The following is a 25,890-nucleotide window of genomic DNA, read 5'->3' on the forward strand; positions in this document are numbered from 1 at the left end:
GAAGTGAAACTACAGAAGAAACCATAGACAACAAAATCTCAGACATCTCTCATAGCAATATGGTTACCAATATATCTCCTAGGGCAAAGGAAACTAAGGAAAAAACAAACAAATGGGACTACATCAAAATAAAAAGCTTCTGCACAGCAAAAGAAACCATCAACATTGTCGAACCTCAGAGGGAAAGTAGGGGAGGGTGGGGGTAAGAGGGAGAGATTAACCAAAGGACTTACATGCAAGCATATAGGCCTAACCAATGGACACAGACAACAGGGGGGTGAGGGCATGAGAGGGGGGAATGGGGGATAATGTGGGGGTAAGGACACATATGTAATAACTTAATCAATAAATAAATTTAAAAAAAAAAACAAAGTGAAAAGAGAGCCCACTGCATGGGAGAACACATTTGCCAATGATACATCTGATAAAGGGTTAACATCCAAAATATATAAGGAACTCATACAACTTAACAAAAGGAAGACAAACAATTAAAAAATGGGCAAAGGACCTAAATAGACACTTCTCCAAAGCAGACATACAGATGGCCAAGAGACATATGAAAAAATGCTCGAAGTCACCAATCATCCGAGAGGTGCAAATTAAAACGACAATGAGGTTATCACCTAACTCCTGTCAGAATGGCTTCCATCAATAGCTGCTCTTCAAACCACAAGATGAAACACATTTTACAGTGCCTGGGTCTTTGCCTAGAAGAGAGGGAAGGTGCTCAGTAGAGAGTGCCTACCATCCTGGGCCAGTCATGCTAGGACAGCCATCAGGTCCCTAGCTCCTCCACCTGGCCTGGCCTGGTAGCTCTGAAAGCTTGCAACCAAGAAGGGTCTGTGATCACTGAAGTCAACTCTTCGCAAAAGGGAAAGGGAAAGGGAAAGGGAAAGGGAAAGGGAAAGGGAAAGGGAAAGGGAGAGGGAGAGGGAGAGGGGGAGGGAGAGGGGGAGGGGGGGGGGGGGGGAGGGGGAGGGGGGGGGGGGGGGGGGGGGGGGGGGGGGGGGGGGGGGGGGGGGGGGGATAGGGAGGGGAGGGGGAAGTGAGGAGAGGAGAGGGGAAGGGGGAGGGAAGCCCAGATAGGTGAGAAGACTTGTCCAATATCACCTTGCAAATGAGAGTCAGACCTCATTATGAAGAGCCCCAAGATGATGCTAGAAAGAGAATATGACCGCTGTCTACATGTGAAAAGTCATTGTGCATTTACTGGAGTCTCATATATACTGAGAACTTACCATGTGTTCAACCTTGTGGAAAAATAACTTAACACTCGGCTCCTCCTTCGCAGGCTACATGTTAAGGGCAGGAACTAGGTTCCCAACCTTCCTGACCACCCACTCTGATCCAGGCCTTGTACTGGGCACATGGAGTGCAGGGAGAATGAGACTCCACCCTCGTCCTCAAGGACCCTTAAGTAAATAGAAATCACCACAGAGAGTGACCAGCGCTACAGCAGAAGGACGGATAAGGGTTGTAGGTGCCAGAGCTCCAGCATAACCTGGCCTAGGAAGAAAGGAAAGGCTGCTGGGAGGAGGTGGCCCTTGAGCTGGGTCTTAAAGAATAAATAGGTTTGGCTCAGTGGATAGAGCATCAGCCCACAGACTGAAGGGTCCGGGGTTTGATCCGGTCAAGGGCACGTACCTGGGTTGCAGGATTGATCCCCAGCCCTGGTCAGGGCGCATGCGGGAGGTAACCAATCGATGTGTCTCTCTCACATCAATGTTTCTCTCTCTGTCTTCTCTCAAAGTCTTCCCCTTCCCTTACACTCTCTCTAAAAATCAATGGAAAAATATCCTTGGGTGAGGATTAACAAAAAAAGAAGTAGGAGTCAGTCTGGTAGAAAGGAAGGGAAAGAAGACCCTTCTAAGGGTTTTGTTTACTGAATATTTACACTTGGTAGCAATAACAATAATAATAATAACCCCAACATTAACTGAGCATTTTATCATGTGCCAATATCTGCATTTAAGCGCTTATATGTGCATGTATTAACTCATTTCATCCTCATAACAGTCCTTTGAGATCACTACTATTAAAACCCCCATGTTACAGATAGGAATATTGAGATCCAGAGAGCTCAATAACTTGCCCAAGATCCCCAAGTTAGTTCCCGGAGCCAGAATTTGAACCTAGTGGCCTGATTCCACACCCACAGCCTCACTGAGCACCCTATATACTTCTCACATGCGTACTTTGTGCCAGGCCTGATACTGAACACAAGGATGCAAAGATGAATATTTGAATATTCACTATTTATTTTCCAACTTGTCCTACAAATGATTTTAGGAGGCACAAAGATGAATAAAACACAGCTCACAGAAGATAAGAACAGAAGGACAAGTAGAGAAAATTCCAGCTCTGGGGCTGCATAAGGAAATGTCCGATGCTGCTGAGAACAAGCCAAGCATTAGCTGGACTGGGGGAAAGCCTTGACTGCCAGATAAAAAGACTCGGATTTTCCCATTGGCCAGCTGCTTGCCAATCTACAAGTCAAGATGTAGTTCAGAGGAGAGCGTTAAAGTATGCACCGAGTCTATGGAACAAATCAGTGTCTCTACAGACATGAGAGCAGTTGATGAAATACAGATCTCTCCCTGCTGGTTTGGCTCAGTGGATAGAGTGTCCGCCTACAGACTGAAGGGTCCCGGGTTCAATTCCGGCCAAGGGCACATGCCCAGGTGGTGGGCTCTGTCCCCAGTAGGGGGCGTGCAGGAGGCAGCTGACAAATGAGTCTCATCATTGATGTTTCTATATCTCTCTTCCTCTCTGAAATAAATAAAAATATTTTTTAAAAAAATAAATCTTTTTCAAAGAGCTCTTAAAACTAGTAACCTCATTAGATATTTTTCCATCAACAGATACTGAAAACATAACCAATATCACCCCAATAAATTTAATTTAAAAAAAGAATAACTTTTTTTAAAAAACACAAATACTATCATATGGACAGGGGAAATACTTTTGTCCCTATATTTAGAAAATTTGAATAGCCCTGCTGTCATGCAGTGGAAGTAACAGAAAGGTTTTAAGCAAGGAGTTCCTAGGATTGAAGGTCTTGAACATTTGTTCTCCACCTAGCCCTCAAGCCCCTGGATCTGCTGGAAATCAACCATCTGAAGGCCCGAAGAGGAGCCTCGCGCGGCGAGAAGCTCCAATGCAGAGATATTCTCACAAAGAGCGCTACGTAAGTACAAATGACTGTTTGATCAATCATTTGGCCTCAGCGTGGGATTTGGTTAGAATTAAAGCCATCTGGCTGAGGGGGGGAGGGCTGGGGGTGATGGGGGAGGAGACAAGCAGGCGGGAAAATGACCCACTCCCTCCCTCAAAAAGCATTGTTAAAATATAACGGGGGAAAACAGTAAAGTCTCTGCTGTTATTTCAGCCTAAGCCACTTAATCCTTCAGCACATAAAGCAACTTATTTTATGACCTTTTCCCTTTAAAAAGTAAATCAGAAGATGCTGCCTTGAATTCAGATATCTCTGAAACACACTACTCATCCCTCCCAGAGAAATATCCTGTTTCATAAACCTTCTTCGAGATACTTGAAACTGCAGGTCACTAAATGCCTAGCTTTAGGCATCTGACATTCCAGAGAATTAATATTTAAACTTATTACAGGAAAAAAGAATTGCGTTTGGTTGAAGCATGAAATATTTAATAGTGTTCTCCGCATTAGAAACCCTATTTTGTTTCACGCTGGAAATGCCAGCGTTATTACCTGGGCTTTGCACTCAAATAAGATGACACGCACAGGCGGCCTTGAGATTAAATACACAATTATTACAGCCGATTTCTCAGGGGAGAAGGGGAGTGAGACAGGTTTGGGGAGCGGAAGCGATTGAGTTTCATTTTTACGATACACTTAAAATTATATTATCATTCTCTGCCTGGAGGGTTGGACTTGAGAGGCTAACGCTACTTAACCACTGGAAACTGTGTCAAGATCGGTGAATCCACCGAGGCCTGTTCACAGTACGTGAAGCCGTCTGTGTCTTGGAACGGCCCGCTGCCAGGCAGAACCCCGTAACGTTCTCTACTTGCTGGGACAAAAGTATTAAGTGGTTTGGGATAAAAATTAAGCTTCATTTGACACAGTGGAGCCTGGCTGGCAGCCTCTGCCGGCACGTGTAATTTATTTACAGGGTTGGAAAGTCGGCAAAATACATCATCGACTCTTACACAAACTTCTACTAGGTATTAAATACCCAAGCCTCAGAGAAGTAATTCATATAGTCCAGCGACGTTCCAAAACAAACCCAATCTGCAGCGCTCCAGAGAGCTTAAAACAGCAAATGGGATCTGTATTTTTTAAGTCGGGTTTAGAATGCTCCCTGGTTTCTTGCTAAAGCCTTGTTTTTCCATCAAGCCTGTTATTCAAAAACAAAGCAACAATATCTGAAAGAGTAATCTTGTTGCCAAAAAGAGACAAATGGGAAGAGGCTGGGCCACAATGCAACCAGGAACATTGCGTTGATACATATTATTCTCCTTTCAGGCCCAGCCTCCATATCCAAGGCAGAGGAGCCTTGGGCAATAAGGACTCCTGCAACTTCACCTTCAGAAGAGTATGATTCCTTGAGAACGTCGTCCATATATACGTTCTCCTGAATGCACTTACCACGCAAGGCCACAAATACAAACCAGAAGGGGCACCTTTTCCTTCCAAAGGGGGTCATTTGGCTCATTCATCATTTGACACAAAAGACTCATTGCCCACAAACTCTCAAGTTCACTCTGATCTCTGGCCTGTTCTCCCTCCCAGGCCTTCTTCATCCCACCAAGCGTTTAATACGATATCATTAAATAGATCTCGAGCAACCATGCCCAGTGAAGCATGCACTCTGCACGCCAAGTGTGGTGGGGATCACGAGAATTTCTCTTCAAACAGATGTCTTCAGGAGCAGTTGAAGAGAGATGGCCAGGAACCTCCCAAACTGTGTGAAAGACTCACATAGGGACTAGAGGGTTGGGAAGGGACTAGGTTGGTCAGGCCTCTGCTTCCGAGAAGGAGCGCTCCAGGGGCCCCTCCATACTTTGGGAGAGGACTTCCCCATGTCACAACTGGGAACCACTGCCCTTCCTACATTTCTGCCAGCAGGGCAGTGGGGAAAGCCCTAAGGGAGGTAGAGAGTTTCCCCTGAAAGTTACACCTGGTCCTGTCACCTGAGGCTCACAAAGTGCTACTCCAAGGAATGGCTGTCTGGACCAGCCTGCGGCCTTCTGCTACCTTTCCCCCGACTTCAGGGCACGCTCTTCAGCCACAGCAACTTCGTGCCACTGCTTGGATTTTACAGGCTGCCCTTGAGAGCACTATGCTTTGGGGGGGAAATACTGGCTTTGCTGTCAGGCAGAGCTGGGTTCAAATCCCAAGCTCTGCTACTTACTGCTTACACAGCAGGGCAATGAAATAGTAACTCGTTATTAGGACAAATCACTTAACCTTTCCAAGCCTCAGTTCCCCCACCTATAAAATTACAATACGGCCTTCTGTCCTCCTAGGGTCATTATTAAATCAATCACAGCTATAAAGTATCTGGCCTGGCACAGAGGAGGTACTCAATGAAGGTTAGTTGACCTCCCCCTTCCTGTTCCTTCTGTGGTCAGCTTTAGGAGTCAAGAGTTCCAAGGAGAGGCCAAGTCTGTAACCTGGCCTGAGACAAAGGTGGCCTGTGTCCACACCCTAGATCCTTACCAACCTTCCCAGCCCAGTTCCTGTGGAATCCCAGAGCATCGGAGCAAGAAGGACTCTGGATCATCCCAACAAACTGCTTCCCATTTTACAGATGCTGCAACAGAGGCTCAAAGGGACAGGCATGGCCCGCATGCACTGAGGCTGTACAATGGTGCATGTGTTTGCTCCAGACGGGCCCAACCATAACCACCAAATAAATTCAGGCCATACAGGAAATGCATTATTCAGTTAGCAGGCTGAAGGTCTCCTCTCAGTGCATCTGACTCAAATGCTGACTTTAAAAACACAGCTCGTAATGCTAATACAATCCGCCTCGACCCGCCGGAAACCTTCTGAAGGAATAACCCTTTGGAGTTTAGGGGAAGACAGAGGAAAGAAAAAAACAGATGCTTTAAGTGACTTGAAACTATAAGACCATTGGGTTAGGGCTGTATCCTCTCCACCCCCTCCCCATCCCAAGCCTCTGTTTTCTTTCAGTTTTTTATAAATAAGACTCTGGGAGACCAAAGCAGCCACAAAACATCCCCCCCTCCTTTTTTTTTTTCCTTTTCTTTTCTTTTTCTTACTCAGTAACTCAGCTATCAGTCCCGGACTTTGCTTCTAATGCTGAAGCATTTTTCTCATTGTAAACTATTAATTTGGGCAGCGGCTGTTGATAAACAAGAAGTCCGTTCTTAAACTGCTAGGACCATGAGCACAGTGCAGGCGAGCAGCACAAGTATTTCAGAGTGTGCTCTTTTTCCTGGCCGTGGAACTACCCTGTGCTCTTTGCGTAAGGCAGTTGAATGTTTCAAAGCCCACTGCAGAGTTTGTTTCATTCCTACTCCCCCCTGCACTAAGTGTCTTTGTTTCTTTAAACACAAAAATAAGCTACCCCCCACCAAAAGAAACAGCACACCTCTCTAGGCCCAAACTAACTGCACCTAAAATCTATAGCAGGAAAAATAATTAGCAAACCACATTACAGCTTAACCTTGAAATTAACGATCTATATAAATAAGGTGAGATGGCTGGAATACATCATATGGGCTTCGATACTGGGAATTCTTTTTCAAGAAAATGGAGAGAAAGAAGGGAAATTACCCTCTCTACGCAAAAGCCACAGTTAGCAAGAGTCACTGGTCAACTTACAAATAAAGCTGGTATTTGCTTGTTGTTTTTTCCCCTAATCCTATCCAAAAAGGGATGACAAACCCTATTCCAAACTTTGGTTTCTCCCCTTTTCTCGGATGCTGGCCAAACTCCACAAAATAAAACTGAAGAAAATGATGATAATTATGCAACATTCAGAACAAAGAACATAAGAATATATTTTTTTAAATGATTCATTGTGCACTTATGCCTGTAATGGGATTTTAGCGCACTGTAAAAATAAGTGCGCTGGCTCACTTAGCTTCACACGCAAAACTTACGCAGGGAGCTGAATAACTCAAAGATGGGGTGGGTTTTGGTTTTTGTTTTTTTTTTTTCAGGAGTAGAAGTGTGAAGGGAAACCTCGGATGTATAAAGAAACTTATGGGTGTTGTTGTTTTTTTTAAACCTCACCCGGGGGTATGTTTTCATTGATTTTAGAGAGGGAGAGAAACAGCAATGTGAGAGAAACACATCAATCGGTTGCCTCCCATATGCACCCCAACTGGGAACTGAACCCGAAACCTAGATATGTTTCCTGACTGGGAACTGAACTGGAAACATTTTTGGTGTACAGGACAACACTCCCACCAACCGAGCCACTCGGCCAGGGCAAGAAGCTTGTTTTTTAATCACAGACAGAGCAACACAGCCTATCAATAGGTTTCCACAGCTAAGAGGGACCCTCCTGAGACCTCAGAAACAACAAAAATTAAGTTACGATCTCATAGGATACTCCCCCTTCTATTTTGTACACCAAGTCTTAGCTTCTAAAGAGCTAAAAAGGCAAGAAGTGGAGAGAAATTTTAGCCAAACAAGATTCTTAGGAAATCTTTGGGAATTATATTTCCACTATATGTCTACAAACGATTTGTTGGATATGTAACTGTTACGACTGTAGACCGCAACATGTTCCTATCTCGTTTGCCTAGCCACACATATACATGTTTCTCTTTGTCTCACTGAGCCTGACATTTGGCCAGCAGGTTTTTCTCCCCCTTATTTGAAATCTCAAGCACTGAAAAAAATTTGGATCTGATTATTTCCGGATCACAGGACCAGCACTTTAAAATGGATGAAATGCAAGCAAATTGCCCACCAGAGCCGGAGGGGGTAAATGCTTTCAAAATAACTCATACCTTTCTGCTACGAATGTGCTAGCCCCTCCACGGCTTTCCCAGAACATCAGATCAGGGTGGCTTCTGATTCAGATGAAGAAACTCTACCAGGTAACACCACCAAAACCATCATGCTGACTCTCCACCACCGGCAGCCCCTAACATCCATGCACACAACCTATAATTGCTTTCCTTTTTAGTTTTCCTTTAAAAATGTGTGTGTGTGTGTGTGTGTGTGTGTGTGTGTGTGTGTGTGTGTGTGTTCTAGCTTTAAAAAAAAGAAAGGAAGGAAAGAAAAAGATTGACTTCTTTTTGGCATTTACAGTCACATTATGACGGCTGTTTACTAATGGCAGAGCCCACATTTGTCATGATCATCAGCCCCCTTTTATTGCTAGGACGTGTCTAGCCTCAGTACATGATGAAAAGGACCCAGTGAGTCTCTGTGAATTATCTGGTGTTGGTCTGGGAAGAGCAACTCTGGACAAACAGAATTATCTGGTAAACTAAGACGCTTTCTAACGATGACATAGATACTAGTTACCAATTTCTAAAAATACCAAAAGCAAAATATTTTAAATTCTCTGGGAACAATCTGGAGCATGTAGTGAACACCAGCTCTCGACCGACAACACACGCATGTAGAAGGTACAAGCTGTAGAAACAGAAACAAATATTGGAAACAGGAAACCTTAAAAAATGCCACTCACTGTCTGTAGCTTTGAGCACATCCTAGAACCTGAGGGTCTTCATCTATAAAACAGGGATCACAGTAATAAGAGCCAGTATCTGCCCGGCACTCTACAGCCTGGGAAGCACTTCTCCGTCTGCTCCCCCGGAACAGCCCACAAGGTAGGCAGAGCACAGCTGGCGTGAGGGCAGATGAGAGAGTGTGCGGGAACACACATTGAAAACTGTAAAGCTCTGTGCACGGGACCGAGAGTCATCAGGCCATCGCCACAAAGCTGACCGCCTCCTTAAAGCCCAGATGTTTACCTTCTTTCCTTGTCAGAACTTCCAAAAGCAGAGTGTCGGGTGTTTAATAATAAAAAAGAAAAACACAGCATCTGGTAATTTGGCCTTTCCAGCTGTTTGGAATCTGGATAAACGGGACTCTGCCATAAACAGATCGTGATTCTTATTGTAAATGATGATAATGTTAGTCCATGACGTCGCACCATCCCCGGCGCCTCCTGACTAGAGACCTGGAAACGCAGAGGACCTCAACATTGACGGATACGCTCCCTTCCTCGGCTTAGGGTCTGTCCAAGGCAGAAGGCAGATCATCTGAAACCTGATTCCAGACCAAGCAATACTGTCTTCTCTCCGGTCACTGGGCAGCCGTGGCCACTAAAGACCTGAAGCCTGGTTCCTCTCAGCTTCCTCTGGCTAGCACACCTCTGGCTCTTCACAGTCAAAGTTTTAAAAATCAGACCTTCCTCCCTCTTCACCGTCTCTCCGTTACCTCAAGTATCACTGACTCCCGCTTGGTGCCCTGCATGAATTAATAAAAGAAACCCCTCCCACCTTTTTTATAAAGCATTCTTGCAACCATTGTCTCATTTACCCTGGGAGGTAAGCATTATGACCTGTCGCGCAAATAAAAAACCAGAGGTGGAGAACATTAAATACATTACAAGAATAAATCCCCCAGCCAACCAGGCATGGAGGCAGCCCTTTCACACTCTCACTAATGCTCTCCTCAGTCTTTCAAAGGAAGTCTCCCGCTAGATTTACAGACGAGGAAACTAAGGCTCAGAGAGTAAAATCACTGCCCCCAAGGCGCCACCGGTCACCCGTGGCAAGGTCTCACAATTCCCAGCACAGTCAATAAACATTTTCCTATTGGTATTTCTATCTGTCTGTTTCCAATAAGCCCCAGGCTTGGAACTAAACACCAAACATCCAAAGGGTTGCGTGGTCTGGGGGATGTTTTGGTGGGAATGGGGCAGTGTCAGGGCGCCGTTTCCTTACGGCACGCTGAGAGAGCTGCCGACGCTCTGGCTTTCTCTCAGGCCCATTTTGAAGAAGAGGCTGGGACAGAGGCTGGGTCAGACACTTCTAGAAATCTCTTCAAGCCCAGGTCCATGAGCACTGGGTTGGCCAGAGAACCCCAGCTAGACCTGCTGGGTAGCTTTTTCCCTCAAGATGCGTCCCCCACCCTCAGTCCTCCATGTCTTCATCTTTCAAATGGGGGTGATAAATCCCACCCTACCAGACTGGCCAGAGACTGAAGAAAACAGTTTAGAAGCCTCTTACAAAATGCATAACCAGAAAGATCATCTTATATGGTACAAAGAAAGTGGTTCTTCCTCCTAGGCCTTTATCCTCTCCTACACTTTCCAAATACAATCCTAACTTAAAGATCTCATAATTTAGACGGGGAGGGGGGGGTGTATGCATAAAAATAACTGGGTTTTGGAGAATGGAAGTGTAAGATCAGTACACAACGCATCTAGATAAAAGGAACAAAGGCTATGTTTGATAGGCATTCACTAGGTCTGCGGAGACTCCGTCTTCAGATGATCACTCCGATAGTTTAAAATCCCAAACGTTGTAAGAGGGTATCTGTTTAAGGGAAGATTGTGCATGGAGGGGGGCAAGCCAGGAGGCTCAGGCCAGCAAACGTTACTCCCGTCCTGCTGCACAGCACGCCTCTCTCTCTAGTATGAGAGAACCTCGTGTGTGTCGTCCAGCAAAAATGCTCTAAAGGTGGTTTTTCTATATCTTTCCTCTCAGGTGTGATCTCTGTCTCTTGGAAAGGACACTAACATCTAAAACAGTAAGAAATAGCGCTCTCCTACAAAGTCAGGTGTTTCCATCAAGAAGAAAAAGCACTGTGTATGTCTTTTTCACCTTTCCAGTCCCTGAACTGGGGAGCGGGGTCTTTTTTACCCAGCAGGAGGTCTCCTCTCTCAAGGTAAGCTGCCCTACCTTTTCGAAGTTGCCGGGGCGCTGCTAAAGGAGTGATAAAATAAGCTGTTTCTGTCTTCCTTGAGAATCACCTGGAAAGAACCAAGGGGTCCCAAATGCTAAAACAATGAAAGCCCAAAGCCTTGCTTTCTCCTCCAGGAGGGAGGAGGTGGGGGGTGGGGGGCACACTGCCTTAACAGTTTCCCCCAATTTCTGGTTAATTATCTGTCAGCATGAAACTTATAAATAATGGCTCAATAATAATTAACTGTGATGAGAACATGTTCATGAGAATCCTAGCATCATCACTGACTTTGAGCCCATAGACTGTACTGGGGCCTGTACCTTAAACCCACTGGCATCGCTGGGGAGAGGGAGAGTATTGCAAAGCAACTTTTTACCAGAGACTGTGCTTCTGATGCATCGGGTACAGAAAAGCCATTTTTCAAGTCAGAACTTGACTCGGGCTGTATCTATAGATCATGAAACTTTCCATCAGGAATCCAGAAATCATCTGGTGTAATTAATTCCTTCCTTGACGGATGGGGAAACTGAGGGTCCCAAGAGGGGAGGGGTCTGGCTGGCCTCTGGTTTCTGCTATCTAGGGAGATTGGAATAGCTGAAAATATGCCTTTAACTAGCAGAGAGACAGAGAGAGAGAGAGAAAGACAGAGAGAGAGACTGACTCTAGTAGCTACTCACCCCAATTTATAGTAAGATTTTTGACAAGTTTCACACTTTTATCAGAAACATAAGCAAAATTATGTAATCTGACCTTACGAGGCATACGTCCCTCAAATAAGCTTATTTAGCTTAAATTAGATGCTGCTTAACCAAGCACCGCTTTAGGATGACCAGCTAATACCGAACAACTGGAGAGAACACGGTGACCTCCGGGAAGTCCGACCGAGCTCTCGAGCTCTCGGGAGGATTCCTGCACAGGCTGCGGGCTCCCGGCCGCGCATTGGCAGGGCCGCACTTACCCTTCCCCACGGCGGCCTTGGATGCACCGTAGTCCCGGGGGCTCCGGGGCCTGAGGAGGTCCTGGGCTCGAAGCGGGGGCGCCGACAGCCGGGGCAGCAGCTCACGAGGGTCCCCATCCCCGCAGCAGCCACCGCCCACGGCAACCCTGAAGGCCATGTGCGCGCCGAGGCCTGCGGGCCCGCGGGCGGGGCCCGGGGCTTCCTTCGGCCTCCGGTCGGAGTGCGCCTCGGCCACCTCGCAGTGCATGGCGCCGGGGCGGGGCGCAGACGGGGGTCGCGCCGGCTCCTGCGGAGAGGAGACCGCGGGAGCGTTAGCATCAAGGGCGACTCCCGTCGCCGCCGGGGCGAGACTGGGCGGCTCGTCCGCCTCGGTTTACCCCTCGCTCCCCCGCGGGCGGCCACAGCACCCTGCCCCTGCCCTGACCAGCCCACCTGACCCCGGGCGGTCCCGAGCGGCTCGCACTTTCCTCCCCGGGCGCCGGGGGTCCCCGCTGCGCGCCGCCTCGGCGCCTCCTCCGAAGCCCTCCACCCTCCCAACCAAACCCGCCTCCCCCGAAGCCAGCCCTGCTCCGGGGCCTGGGGAAACTGAGGCCTGGGTGGGAGAGCGCCTGGGCGGCGTCCCCGTGAGACGGGGTGGGCGGGGTGAGGATTCCCGGGCGGCGCCGGCTCCGGGGCTCCGGGGCTCCGGGACAGGGATGCGCACCAGTCGCGCTCTGCGCACCGCCGGTCCCGGGGGCAGAGATTCGCCCACGGCCACCTGAGCCGCGCCGGCCGCTCCCTCCCGCGAGGCGAACCCACTCCCACGCGCAGCCGGAAACGGAGCCGGCAGCGCTCACGGACCCGCAGAGGCAGTAACACCAGGCACGCGCCCCCCCACCCCATGCGCACCACACACCCCGCAAACGCACACGGAGACACCGCGCACCACGCACACCGCTCTCTCACTCACCCTCGCAGACACTCGGCCACCCCGCAGCCGCCGGTCTCCCACCCGCACCCGCACGCACGCCGGGTCCCTCTCCACAGCGCCTCCGCCCCTCCATCACCCCTCCCGGGAAGAGGGCCCGGGCCCCCACCTCTCCTTCCCCCGGGGGCTCCCCACGCTATCCCGAAGTTCTTCAGACGTGAGCGTCGCTGGGAGAGCACCCCCGTATCTCCGGCCCGGACCGGCCCCTCCCCGCGCCGGGCCGCGCCCCCTCTCACCTCGCACGGCCGCCGCAGCTGTCGGGGCGCACGGCTCGCCGTGCCTCCACTGGCGCCGCAGCCCCCGCAGCCGCCGCCGCGGCCCCGGCGTCCTGTGGGGCGGCACCCCGTGGGGGCGGGGCCAAGGCCTGCCCGACAGCCCGTCCGGCCACTGGCTCGCTGAGGCCGCCCCGCCGCGGCCAATCGCGGGGCGGGGGCGGGGCCTCCCCGGCTGGGGGGCCTGGGCGGGGCTGGCAGAAGGTTTGACAGGCCGGAGCCGCCAGAGTCCTGCGCTGCCCGCCGCCCTCCAGCCGAAGAGCGGGCCGGGCCGGGCCGGGGGGCGGTGCCGCGGGGACAGAGGCCGGGCTCGGCCGTGGGGACCGGCGCGGCCTGGGCGGCGGGGAGATTGGGCGTCAGTAGAACCGCTGGCCCCGGCGATGTCCCGCTCTCTCCCGGCGGCTGGGGCAGGACCCTTCCCCTGTCCCTGGTCAGTTTTCTTCCGCTCACATGGGAAGGGTGAGCCCTGCTGAAGGGAGGAGATCGACGTGAAAGTGCTTTAAAAGTTGCCTTGAGCCTTGACCAGTTTGGCTCAGTGGATAGAGCGTCGGCCTGCGGACTGAAGGGTCCCGGGTTCGATTCTGGTCAAGGGTATGTACCTTGGTTGTGGGCACATCCCCAGTGGGGAGTGTGCAGGAGGCAGCTGATCGATGTTTCTCTCTCATCGATGTTTCTAACTCTCTATCCCTCTCCCTTCCTCTCTGTAAAAAAAAAAAAATCAATAAAATATATTTTTTTAAAAAGTTGCCTTGAGCACGCAGCGCGCTCCCTTGAGCGCTCACACAGATCCTCAGCGAGTTCGAGGCAGCCGGGACCCTAACCCAGGGCTCTCGGGTCACTCTCCGGACGTTCCTGGGTGTGTGGTGTCTTTCACGGGGAAGAGCCGGGCAAGAGGGGCTCGCACTCCAAGAATAAAAGGCCAACAAGCAAAAGCAGTTGAGAAAATATTCCAAGTGAACCTGTGCCTCTGCCCGGGGTGGGGCTCCCGCGCCGAGATGTCTGCGAGTTCCCAGGAGCGGACAGCCCTGGGGGTGAGACCCGCTCGTCCGCGTCTCCGTTCCTCCGGAGCCTGGACCCGGGCCCCTGCGTGGCTCCCCGCACAGACAGCCGTGTCTCGGAGACCCCTGCCCGATGTGCAGAGAGAACACTGGACCCAGAGCAGCGGCTCAGCTCCCTTCTCTGCTCCGCGTGCAAACCCGGGTTACTCAACCGGGCCCAGCGAACCTGCCGAGGCTGCTGGGGGATCCCGCAAGGCCCGGAGGAGGGCCCTGCCTTTCATCTGGGCTGGCCTCCTGCCCTGCGAGTAGGTGATTTGGGAGGCGCTAAGGGTCCTGTCTGGCTTCACACTCTTTGGCCTTGGTCTCAGATTGAAAAATCATATGGTGAGGTGTCACAACACAGGATTGTGCACAGTGATACGCCTTAAACCGCATCCCCGGAACCGTCAAAAACCAGGATTTTAGAATCACAGGCTTTTAAAATCTGATTTCCTATAAGTGATTAAATATAGCATCTGACATTTAGAGAGCAACAATGGTGGAAAGGACCTTGGAGACTGAGTTAGAGACCCACCCCACATGCGGTGGAGAGAGGATGTGACTGGCCCACAGCAGTATGGTGGGTATGGCCGAGCTGGCACAGAATCTAGGCTTCCCAACTCCCAGTCCAGTGTTCTTCCTCCTATACCATCCAGTCTACAAGATGCAAGATATTAACCAACCACACCCATTATTCACAAGCCAAGGCCTGCACAGGGCATCTCAAAGATCTTGTCTCTGTCTAGGGATTTAGAGTTGCTACTTGTATGGCAGGAGGGGAAGGGATAGAAAGGAGCAAGAGTAGCTTACCAACCCTCCCACCCTGCCACCAGGCGCTCCTCCCCTCCCACAAACACTTCTGGGGTTCCTGTGTTGGCTTATATACTTCATAGCTTTGTAATGACCTTTCCTATGCTAACATTTTTCCCTCTGTCCATCCTTATACTCCTTCCTATGAATCTTCAAGTCCTGTGGCTTTAGGCAAATCATAACCTTAATTTGGACCTCAGTGTTCCCCTCAAAAAGTGAGAAGATGGCCCCAGCCCGTGTGTCTTAGTGGCTGAGCGTCGACCCATGAACCAAGAGGTGCCTGGTTCGATTCCCGGTCAGGCCATATGCCTGGGTTGCAGGCTTGATCCCCAGTAGCAGGCATGCAGGAAGCAGCCGATCCATGTCTCTCATCAGTGTTTCTATCTCTCTCCCTTCCTCTCTCTCTAAAGTCAATAAAAACATTTGTTTTTAAGTGAGAAGGTGGAAGATCACTGGCCTTTCCAGTTCTAACTTCAGTGAGTCCAGAAGCTGGGTCCTCTGCCCTTCCTCCCTCACCACACACAACACTGCAAACTTAGTCAAGACTCTGCAAACATTTGCTGAATAAGTCACTTAACCAATTGGAACTGCACACAAAGGCCTTCAAGTTTCTAAGATGCAGCAACAGTTCATTCATTTACTCTTTACTCTTTACTCATAATCCTACCCTGAGCTAGCCCCCATACTAGCCAGGAGTATGGAGATCTTGTCTCTCCCCAGTGAGTACACAGACCTGCCCCACCAGGACAGATGGGTTTGTGAAGCCGGGCAAAGCAACGAGAAAGTTAACTTGCTCAATAAAATGGACTTCTTAAACACTGTATATCGCAGGACCCCTTTGGGGATATACAGAATCCAGTGGGTATATGCATTTTGTTTTCCTAGAAGGAAACACAAGAAAGTGTTAACAAGTGGTTAAGGGAATGGAGGACTGGGGGTTGGCCTGTACTTTTTATGTTATGCTTTTCTGAACTGTGTGTATTTTCTGACAATATATATTATCCTCCCTCCCTTTCAACAGGGGTTATTTAAGTAGTAGGATTATGGGCTATATTTTTCTTTATACTTTTAGTATTAAAATAAAACTCATTAATATTTTAACTGTCAAGAACAAAACAAGCCTAGCTGGTTTGACTCAGTGGTAGAGTGTTGGCCTGCAGATTGAAGGGTCCCAGGTTCAATTCTGGTCAAGGGCATATGCCCAGATTGCGGGCTCGATCTCTGGTAGGGGGTGTGCAGGAGGCAGCCGATGGATGATTCTCATTGATGTTTCTATCTCTCTCTCCCTTCCTCTCTGAAATTAATTTTAAAAAAGAAGAAAATAAAGCAAAACAAATAAAACCCATTTCTCTCTTCAGCAAACCAATGTGTGTGTTTTTTACACATCCATGTTCCAGCTTAAACTCTCTTTTGCCTTCTAATCCCACATATAGTCTGCCTACTGCATATCCATCTGGATCCATCTGCAAAAACAAACATGTATTCTTCTCTGACTTTGCTCCTTGTTCCAATGTCTCTTCTTAGGTAAATGGCCCCATGGCCAAGTCCCCCAAGTCAGAAATCTGAGAATCATCCTAGGCCCCTGCTCTCCCACACTCCCATAACTTATTTGCCATAAAGCATCAATTGATCCTCTTCCTCTTTATCCTCTCTACTACACTTTTCCCACCTCTTCTTCCCACCTCCAGTCTCATCCTCTTCACTGTCATTCATTTTCCATACTGGTCTCCCTAGTAATCTCTAAACTAGAGATTCGACCATGTCACTTCCCTGTTTAAACCAATGATCCCAATAGCCATCTAAATAGATTCAAACCATTCCCTTAACCTACCACTTAGCCCTAGTCTATGTCCCAAGCACCCTAAAGTATTTTCTATCTCCTAGAACCCAGAACATATGTTCATGCCTTCATAGCTTTGTATATGATGTTTCTTATACTAACAGTTTTCCCTCTTGTCCATCTTCATACTCTCTCCTATGAATCATTTAATGCCTAGCTCAAGTGTCATCTTTTCCCAGAAGCCTTCCCTGAATCCTCTGGCTGGAATTGTTTTCTTCCTGGGCACTCTCACAGCAATCTCTGCTTCATTCTATCTCAGAACTTATTAGACCGCTTTATAACTACCCATTGAACAGTTGGTCTCTCCCTCTACCAGTGGTTCTCAACCTTCTGGCCCTTTAAATACAGTTCCTCATGTTGTGACCCAACCATAAAGTTATTTTCGTTGCTACTTCATAACTGTAATGTCGCCACTGCTATGAATCATAAAGTAAATATCTGATATGCAGGATGGTCTTAGGCGACCCCTGTGAAAGGGCCGTTCGACCGCCGAAGAGGTCGCAACCCACAGGTTGAGAACCGCTGCTCTAGACTGAGAGCTCTCTAAAAGCAGATGCAGCCTTTTGCCTTTGTAACTCCAGAACCTAGAACAGATTCTGGCACAAAGTCAACACTAGGTAAATGTTTATTGAATGCTGATTGAATTATTAAAGACTGGCCAGTACTTCATATGCTTGCCTGAATATCTAGCTAAGCACTTCTTTGCCCTATCATTGTTTTCCACCTCACCATTGTGAAAATGTCAAAAATAAACATTTCTCTGTGTCTAGAGTCTTCTGCGACCTGGAGACATGAGGAAGGAGAAGAAATAGAGGTGATGAATATTACACTGCTTACCCTGCCTCTATTTCTTGCAGCAAGAAAAAAAATTAACATTCATTGGGGAACCTACTATGTGCCAGGTAATATGGCTGACAATCTCCACATGTGATCTCATTTTATCCTGACAATTTGAAAGACCATCTTAAAGGTGAGAAAATAAAAGTTCAAAAATAAATGATCTGCCAAAGTTCTCAATCAAGAGTGCCTGCCTTCCATACATCTACGGCCAACTAAATTTCAGTAAGAGCGCCAAGACCACTCATTACAGAAAGAATAAGCTCTCCAACAAATGGTGTGATGACTAGTGGACATCCACAGTTAGGTAAAGTTGAACCTGTATCTCAGACCATATATAAAAAGTAACTCAAAATGGATCAACTTCCTAAAAACAATAAATACTTAGAAGAAGAAAACATAGAGGTAATCTTTGTGATCTTGGTTTTGGCAATGGATTCTTAGATGTGACACCAAAAACACAAGCAACAACAACAAAAATAGGACTTCATCAAAATTAAAAAATTTTGTGCATCAAAGGACATTGTGAAGATAGTGAAAAGACAACCTACAGAATGGGAGAAGATATTTGTAAATCATACATCTGATAAGGGTCTAGTATCCAGAATATATAGAACTCTTATAACTCAACAACAAAAAGACAAACAACTGAACAAAAAATGGGCAAGGGGGATGAATAGACATTTCTCCAAAGAAGACATACAAATGGCCAACAAGTACATGAAAATATACTCAACAGTATTAGTCAATAAGGAAATGCAAATCAAAACTACAATGAGCCCTAACCGGTTTGGCTCAGTGGATAGAGCGTCGGCCTGCAGACTGAAGGGTCTCGGGTTCGATTCCGGTCAAGGGCATGTGCCTTGGTTGCGGGAACATCCCCAGTGGGGGGGTGCAGGAGGCAGCTGATCGATGTTTCTCTCTCATCGATGTTTCTAACTCTCTATCCCTCTCCCTTCCTCTCTGTAAAAAAATCAATAAAATATATATTTTTAAAAAAACTACAATGAGATGTTACTTCACATCCACTGGGATGGCTATAATTTAAAAAAAAAAAACAGAAAATAACAAGTGTTGGCAAGGATATAAAGAAATTGGAACCCTCGTACATTGCTGGTGAGAATGCAAAATGGTTCAGCGATTGTGGAAAACAGTCTGATGGTTCATCAAAAAATTAAACCTAGAATTGCCATATGACCCAGCAATTCCTCTCCTAGGTATATACCAAAAGAACACTTGTGGAAACAATCCAAATGGTCATCAATGGATGAATGGATAAACTGATGGTAGTATATATATCCAATGGAATATTTTCAGCCACAAAAAGGAATGAAGTACTAATACATGCTACAACATGGAGGAACCTCATTATGCTAAGTGAAAGAAGCTAAGCATAAAAGTTCACATATTATATGATTCCACTTATACGAAATATCCTTACTAGGTAAATCCATGGAGACAGAAAGCATATTGGTGGATGCCAGGGGCTAGGGGAGGGACCATAGGGAGTATCAATTTAATGGGTATAGGTTTCCTATAGGAATTGTAAAGTTCCTATAGTGAAATTTGGGGGCAATTAGAGATAGTGGTTACACAACATTTTGAATATATTAAATGCCACTGAATTGACCACTTTAAAATGGTTAATTTTATGTGAAGTGAATTTCATTGAAATACAATTTTTTAATTTAATTAAAATTTTAAAAGATTGCCTACCTGAGTCCAAAGCTTGGGTTTTCTTCACTGAATGTCAGGGCCTTCATTGAAGGAAGTCCATAGAATGACTTTTATAATGGTGGTGACTGTATTATTAAGCTGAGGGACATGAACAAGTCATTATCCCTGATTCCTGAATACTTCACCTGCCAAATAAAGATAGTGCCCAACCCACAGGACTTGTGGAGACTCAATGAGAAGGTGGGAAAAATCAAATCAACCGGAAAATGAGAAGTGATGAGGATGCGGATTAATGAAATACCCAACTGACTTCTCCCACCATTTCTAGAGTTTATCTTATAACTCAAAGATGATCTTTTTAAAGCCAAAAAAAAAAAAAGAGCCCAAAGAATCCCAATATGGAGCACAGTTACAAAGAGCCAATAAAGATGTGTGAGATAAAATTTCACATATGGCCCTGGCTGGTTTGGCTCAGTGGATAGAACGTTGGACTGTGGACTGAGAGGTCCTGGGTTTGATTCCGGTCAAGGGCACATGCCAGGGTTGTGGGCTCGATCTCCGGTGGGGGACGTGCAGGAGGCAGCTGATCAATGATTCTCATCATTGATGTTTCTATCTCTCTCTCTCTTCCTCTCTGAAATCAATAAAAATATATTTTTTTTAAAAAAGAAAAAAATTTTTCACATATGATCCTATATAATAAAAGCCTAACATGCTAAGTGTCCGGTTGTCCGTTCACCCAATCAAAGCGTAATATGCTAATGATATGCTAAGGCCACTCAACTGCTCACTATGATGTGCACTGACCACCAGGAGGCAGATGCTCCAACTAGTAGGTTAGCTTGCTGCTGGGGTCTGGCCGAACGGGACTGAGCGAAATGGGCTGGACATGCCCTGGATCCCTCCCATGGTCCCTCCTCGCCTGACCAACCTCTCGCATCCCCCCCTGGCCCTGATCATGCACTGATCATGTTGGAGAGCTGGTTTTGGCCCAATCCTGCAGCCAGGCCGAGGGATCCCACTGGTGTACAAATTCATGCACTGGGCCTCTAGTCTATATATATAAAAGACTAATATGCTAAGTGTTCAACCATTCGACTGTTCAACCAGTAACTATGACATGCACTGATCACCAGAGGGCAGACACTCACCACACAGGCATGGAAACACAGAACAGAGTGATGAATCTCAGAGTAAAGAGCAGGAAGAGATTAACCAAAAATCTTATATGCATACTAGAGGCCCAGTGCACAGATTTGTGCACTGTTGGGGGGTCCCTCAGCCTGGCCCGTGCAGATCAGGCCAAAACCAGCAGTCTGATATCCCCTGAGGGATCCTGGATTGCAAGAGGGCACAGGCCAGGCCAAGGGACCCCACCAATGCACGAATCTGTGCACTGGGCCTCTAGTTAGAGACTAAGAACCAACTTAAACTAGGAATAGAAAGGAACTTTCTTAACTAAATAAAGGGTGGGCACACTTCTCTCTAAGATCAAGAACAAGGTAAGGATACCGGCTTTTCACATTTTTATTTCACATCACTCTAGAAATCCTAGCAAGTGCAGTAAGGCAAGAAAAAAATGAAGACATACAGGTTGGAAAGGAGGAAATAAAACTCTCTATTGGCAGGCAACATGATCATCTATGTGGAAAATTCCATGGAATCTATTTACACCGCCCCCAAAGCTCCTAGAACTAGACAATAAAATTATCAATATTACAGAATACAAGGTTAATATTTAAAAATTTATTGTATTTATATATACTAGCACATCATTAGACATTAAAAATTTTAGGTACCATTTATAATAGCATTTAAAATTATATAGTTAGAGTCTAGCTGTGGTGGCTCAGTGGTTGAACATCAACCTATGAACCAGGATTTAGGTCAGGGTACATGTCCCACTTGCAGGCTCGATCCCCAGAGGGGTGTGCAGAAGGCAGCCAACCAATAATTCTCTCTCATCATTGATGTTTCTATCTCTCTCTCCCTCTCCCTTCCTCTCTGAAATCAATAAAAATATATTTTTAAAAATGAAATATAAATGATATAGTTAGATATAAATCTAACAAATATGTGCAGACTCTGTATGCTGAAAACAACAAAGCTCAAAGCTCTGATGAAAGAAATCAAAGTTCTAAATAAATGAAAGGAGTATAATGTTTATGGTTTGGAAGACTGAATATTGTTAAGATGTCAATTCTTCCCAAATCCAATTCTATTTTTTTTCAATAGAAATCAACAATCTGATTCTAAAATTTATTTGGAAAGGCAAAGGAACTAGAATATCCAAAACAATTCTGAAGAAAAGTTTAGAGGAGCCCTTACTTGATTATAAAGCTCACTGTAAAGGTATAGTAATCAAGACAGTGTGATATTGGCAAAAGGATATACACACAGATCAATTAAACAGAATGTTCCATAATATATGGAAACCCGTATACGGGCCAACAGATTGTTGTCAAAGTTCCATTTTCAACAAACCATACTATAAGATAGATATATATATACATATACATATATATATATATATATATATATATATATATACACACACACACACACATACATATATACATACACATATATGCAAAAAAAAAAACAACTTTGACCTATACTTCACATGTTATACAAAAAATTAACTCAAAATGGCTCAGAAAGCAAAGCTATAACTTCTAGAAGAAAGGCCTAAAAGAAAATCTTTGCGACTTTGAGTTAAAGAGAAATTAGGCCCTAGCCAGATAGCTCAGTTGTTTGGAGCGTTGTCCTGATGCGCCAAGGTTTCTCAGGTTCGATCTTTGGTCGGGGTACATACAAGAAGCAACCAATGAATGCATAAATGACTGGACCAACAAATCAATGTCTCTCTTTCTCCTTCTTCTCTCTCTCTAAAATCAGTAAATAAATATTTTTAAGAGAGAGAAATTAGATATGATGCCAAAAGCACAATTCACAAAAGAAAAAAATGTTAAATTGGATTTCATGAAAAATTTAAAATTTTTGTTCTGCAAAAGATACTGGCTGTTAATAGAACTGGGAGAAAATATTTGCAAATCATATATCCAATAAGTGACTTGTATTCAAAATATATAATGAATTCTTACAACTTAATAAAAAGGAAACAACCAAAGTTTTTAAATGGGAAAAAGATTTGGACAGATACTTTAGCAAAGAAAATATGTAGATGAAAGATGCTCCGCATCGCTAGTCATTGGGGAATGCAAATTTTAAACACATTGAGATATCACTACACAACAATTAGAATGGTTACATTTTAAAAATAAAAAACTATCATATGCTGGCAAGGATGTGGAACAACTATAACTTTCAAACATTGCTGGTAGAAATGCAAAAAGGTACAACCACTTTGGAAAACAGTTTGATCTTTTTTCATAAAGTTAAACATAATACTTACCATACAGCCCATACAAGCCAGCAACCCCACTTCTAATATTTACCCAAGTTAAGTAAAAATCCATGTTTACACAAAAATCTGTACATAAAGAACTTTATTTGTAATCCTCAAAAATGGGAAAACAAATACCCCTCAACTGCAGAATGCATAAACTGTAGTAAATCCATAGGATGGAAACTACTCAGCAAGAATATCAACTTAACTACTGAAATACATAACAATATGGGTGAACCAGATGCTTTATGGTAAATAAAAGAAGCTAGATTCAAAAGACTACACACTGCATGATTCCACTGATGCAATATTCTGGAAAAAGCAAAATTATAGAGAACAGATCAATGATTGCTAGAAGGTAAGGACTGGAAAAGAATTGACTACAAAGGGATAAGGGAACTAGGGAGAGGAGAGGAAGGGGCTGTGACAGAACTGTTCTATATCTTGATTCTATGTATTTTTCAAAACTTGGAGTTCTGGCCCAGCCGCTGTGACTCAGTGGTTGGGCGCTGACCTATGAGCCAGCAGGTCACAGTTTGGTTCCAGTCAGGGCACATGCCTGGATTGCGAGTTGTGGACTTGATCTCCAGTGGGGGATCGTGCAGGAGGCAGCCAATCAGTAATTCTCTCTCATCATCGATTATTCTATTTCTCCCTTGCCCATCCTCTATGAAATCAATAAAAATATATATATTTTTTAAAAACCTTGGAGATCTGTACACAGTGGGTTTTACTATATGTAAATTTAAAACAATCAAAAGAGTCAAGTTGATTACTTTTAACATTAGAGTCTCGTTTGAATGAAGGTTCATATTAATCACTTTAGAAACAGAAACTATTAAGTGACTTGGGAAACCATGTTCTACTAAACTCACTTCCCCAGCCTTTCCTTCCTTCCTCCCCTCCTCATCCTGTGTGTGATGAATGATGACAACACCAAACTGGGATTCTAGGGGTTCTCCTAGGCCCCTTTCTCTCCCTTCACCCACATTCAGACTCCCAGGCCTGAGATTCCTACCTGCGTATCCTTCTGTAAATACCCCTACCTCCACCTCAGGCCTCCTCACCTCTTGTCTGAATCACGGGACCAGCTTCTCCTCTGGGTCTCCCTGGCTCCAGCCTGGCCCCTCCAATCATCCTCCTCTCTGCAGCTAGTGAACTTTCTAAATCAGTGACCCAATCATGTTGCTCTCCTAGCATAAAGCCTTCTGAGTGGCCCTTGCTCTCTGAGGGCAGGTACTGTTTAATCTGCCACTGTAGCCCCAGCACCACGCACAGCACCCGCTGTCCGCGCACACTCAGTGAAAGATGGTTGAATGAATGCATAAGTTAGTAAAGTGGATGAAGGCGTTGTGAAAGGGGGTGCAGGCCCTCCAGACACTCATTCAGAGAGGTCAGAAGACAATGGCGGAGTGGCAGGGGGAAGCACCAAGGTCTGTATCCCAGAGAGCCTCCGTCCTGATTCAACAATGTCAAATGAGCACCTGCCACATCCGAGGCACTGTCCTAGGTGCCAGAAATTCATGGTTCTTCCAACTGGGGGTAGATGCTTAGTATCCAACTAAGCATACAAATGAATGCATACTTTCCAACAAGGAAAAGGCCCTGACGGAGAAATGCTCCATGTCAGGAGAGGACCGGAAGCGGGAGGAGGACCTGAGGCTTGATGGAGGACGTGATGATGAAAGTCGCAGAGGATGAGAAGTTGCTCCTGCTGAGGCCCGAGCAACCCTGTCACAGGGGCAAGGGCTTGTTGAGCAATCCAGCAGCAGCGACAGAGCCCACCAACACCCTCTGGGGCAGTGGTTCTCAACCTTCCTCATGCCGCGACCCTTTGATACAGTTCCTCCTGTTGTGGTGACCCCCAACCATAAAATTATTTTCGTTGCTACTTCATAACTGTAATTTTGCTACTGTTATGAATCGTAATGTAACTATCTGATATGCAGGATGTATTTTCATTGTTACAAATTGAAAATAATTAAAGCATAGTGATTAATCACAAAAACAATATGTAATTATATATGTGTTTTCCAATGGTCTTAGGCGACCCCTGTGAAAGGGTCGTTCGACCCCCAAAGGGGTCGCGACCCACAGGTTGAGAACCGCTGATCTAGGGAAGGGCTTGTTATTTACGGAAGCACAGAGAACCACGTCCTGTGGCGGTTTCTTTGATATAAATTCCTACAGAGGACATGACATATATACATTCAATACAGACACAACCCTATGAAGAGGGTAGGCAGTGTCTCCTATGAGGAGGCAGATGAGGAAAATGAGACCCAAATAGGTTAAGTGACTTGCCCAAGGTCTCAGCTAGGAAGTGGCAGGTTCAGTTCAGACCTGGGTCTACTTGGCCCCAAATACCATGACCTTTCCATTGTGCCACTGTACCTCATCTACAGCTGAACTGGAACATTCTCTCTCACCTCACCTCTCCTTTTTTTTCATCCAGAATGCCTTGACCACTCCCACCCGGACCCATCCAAGTCTCCAAGGCTCACCTCAAATGGCCTCTCTCCCACAAGACCAGCTCCCCCTTCGAACCAAACACCAAGCACACCAAGCCCCTCTCAGAGCACTTACTTTCTGCCTATGACATCATCGTACTCCCAACAATAAACTGCAGACCCCTTGAAGGCACCGGCTTTAATGTGTATGGGAGATAAGCGGTAGTGTGTGAACTTGAACACAGGTACTGAATTTTTTAAACAGGTCAAAAGTTGAGAAATGAAGCTACAACAACTGTACATATAGAGTAAGAAATGGAATATTTATTAAATTTTTTATTAAAACTTTTATTATAAAATAAATATCAAGTTTGTCCAGTACATACTAGTATTATATAACTCGTTTCTTTTCAAAGCACAGGTTTAAATCATCTATATCTATATGCAGAAAACATTCCTGAAAAAAATAGAATGGAATTTTACTCATGAGTAAGTTTGAAATTAATCTTTCAATTACAAAAATCAATTTTAAGACATCTGACAGACTTCTTGCGTAAACTTTTCTTCAAGACTTACCTTTTATGAAAACTACACTTACCTTATTATATGACAAAGTCAAAGGCTCATGCAATGTTATAGTTAAAATGGAACTTAAAAGAAAAAACAGCAAGCTATTTCTCAGGTTTTGCCTCAAACATACGTATACTCCAGCCAATGAGATGCATGGATACATGTGTAGACTTTTA

At 45.8% G+C, this 25,890-nt stretch overlaps 1 protein-coding gene across 1 annotated transcript in view; it reads right to left on the bottom strand.

Moving 5' to 3' along the window:
• The window catches only part of GLIS1 (GLIS family zinc finger 1), a 224,292-nt gene extending 212,169 nt beyond the window's left edge, over positions 1–12,123 (bottom strand). The window contains exon 1 of the mRNA XM_036352549.1: positions 11,846–12,123. Within this exon, the coding sequence (XP_036208442.1) occupies positions 11,846–12,092 (247 nt within the window). The 5' untranslated portion in view covers positions 12,093–12,123. The remainder of the gene's footprint in view (positions 1–11,845) is intronic.
• Between the last annotated feature and the right edge of the window lie 13,767 nt (positions 12,124–25,890).

Source organism: Myotis myotis, unplaced genomic scaffold (genome assembly GCF_014108235.1).
Source record: "Myotis myotis isolate mMyoMyo1 unplaced genomic scaffold, mMyoMyo1.p scaffold_m19_p_2, whole genome shotgun sequence".
Taxonomy (NCBI): Eukaryota; Metazoa; Chordata; class Mammalia; order Chiroptera; family Vespertilionidae; genus Myotis; species Myotis myotis.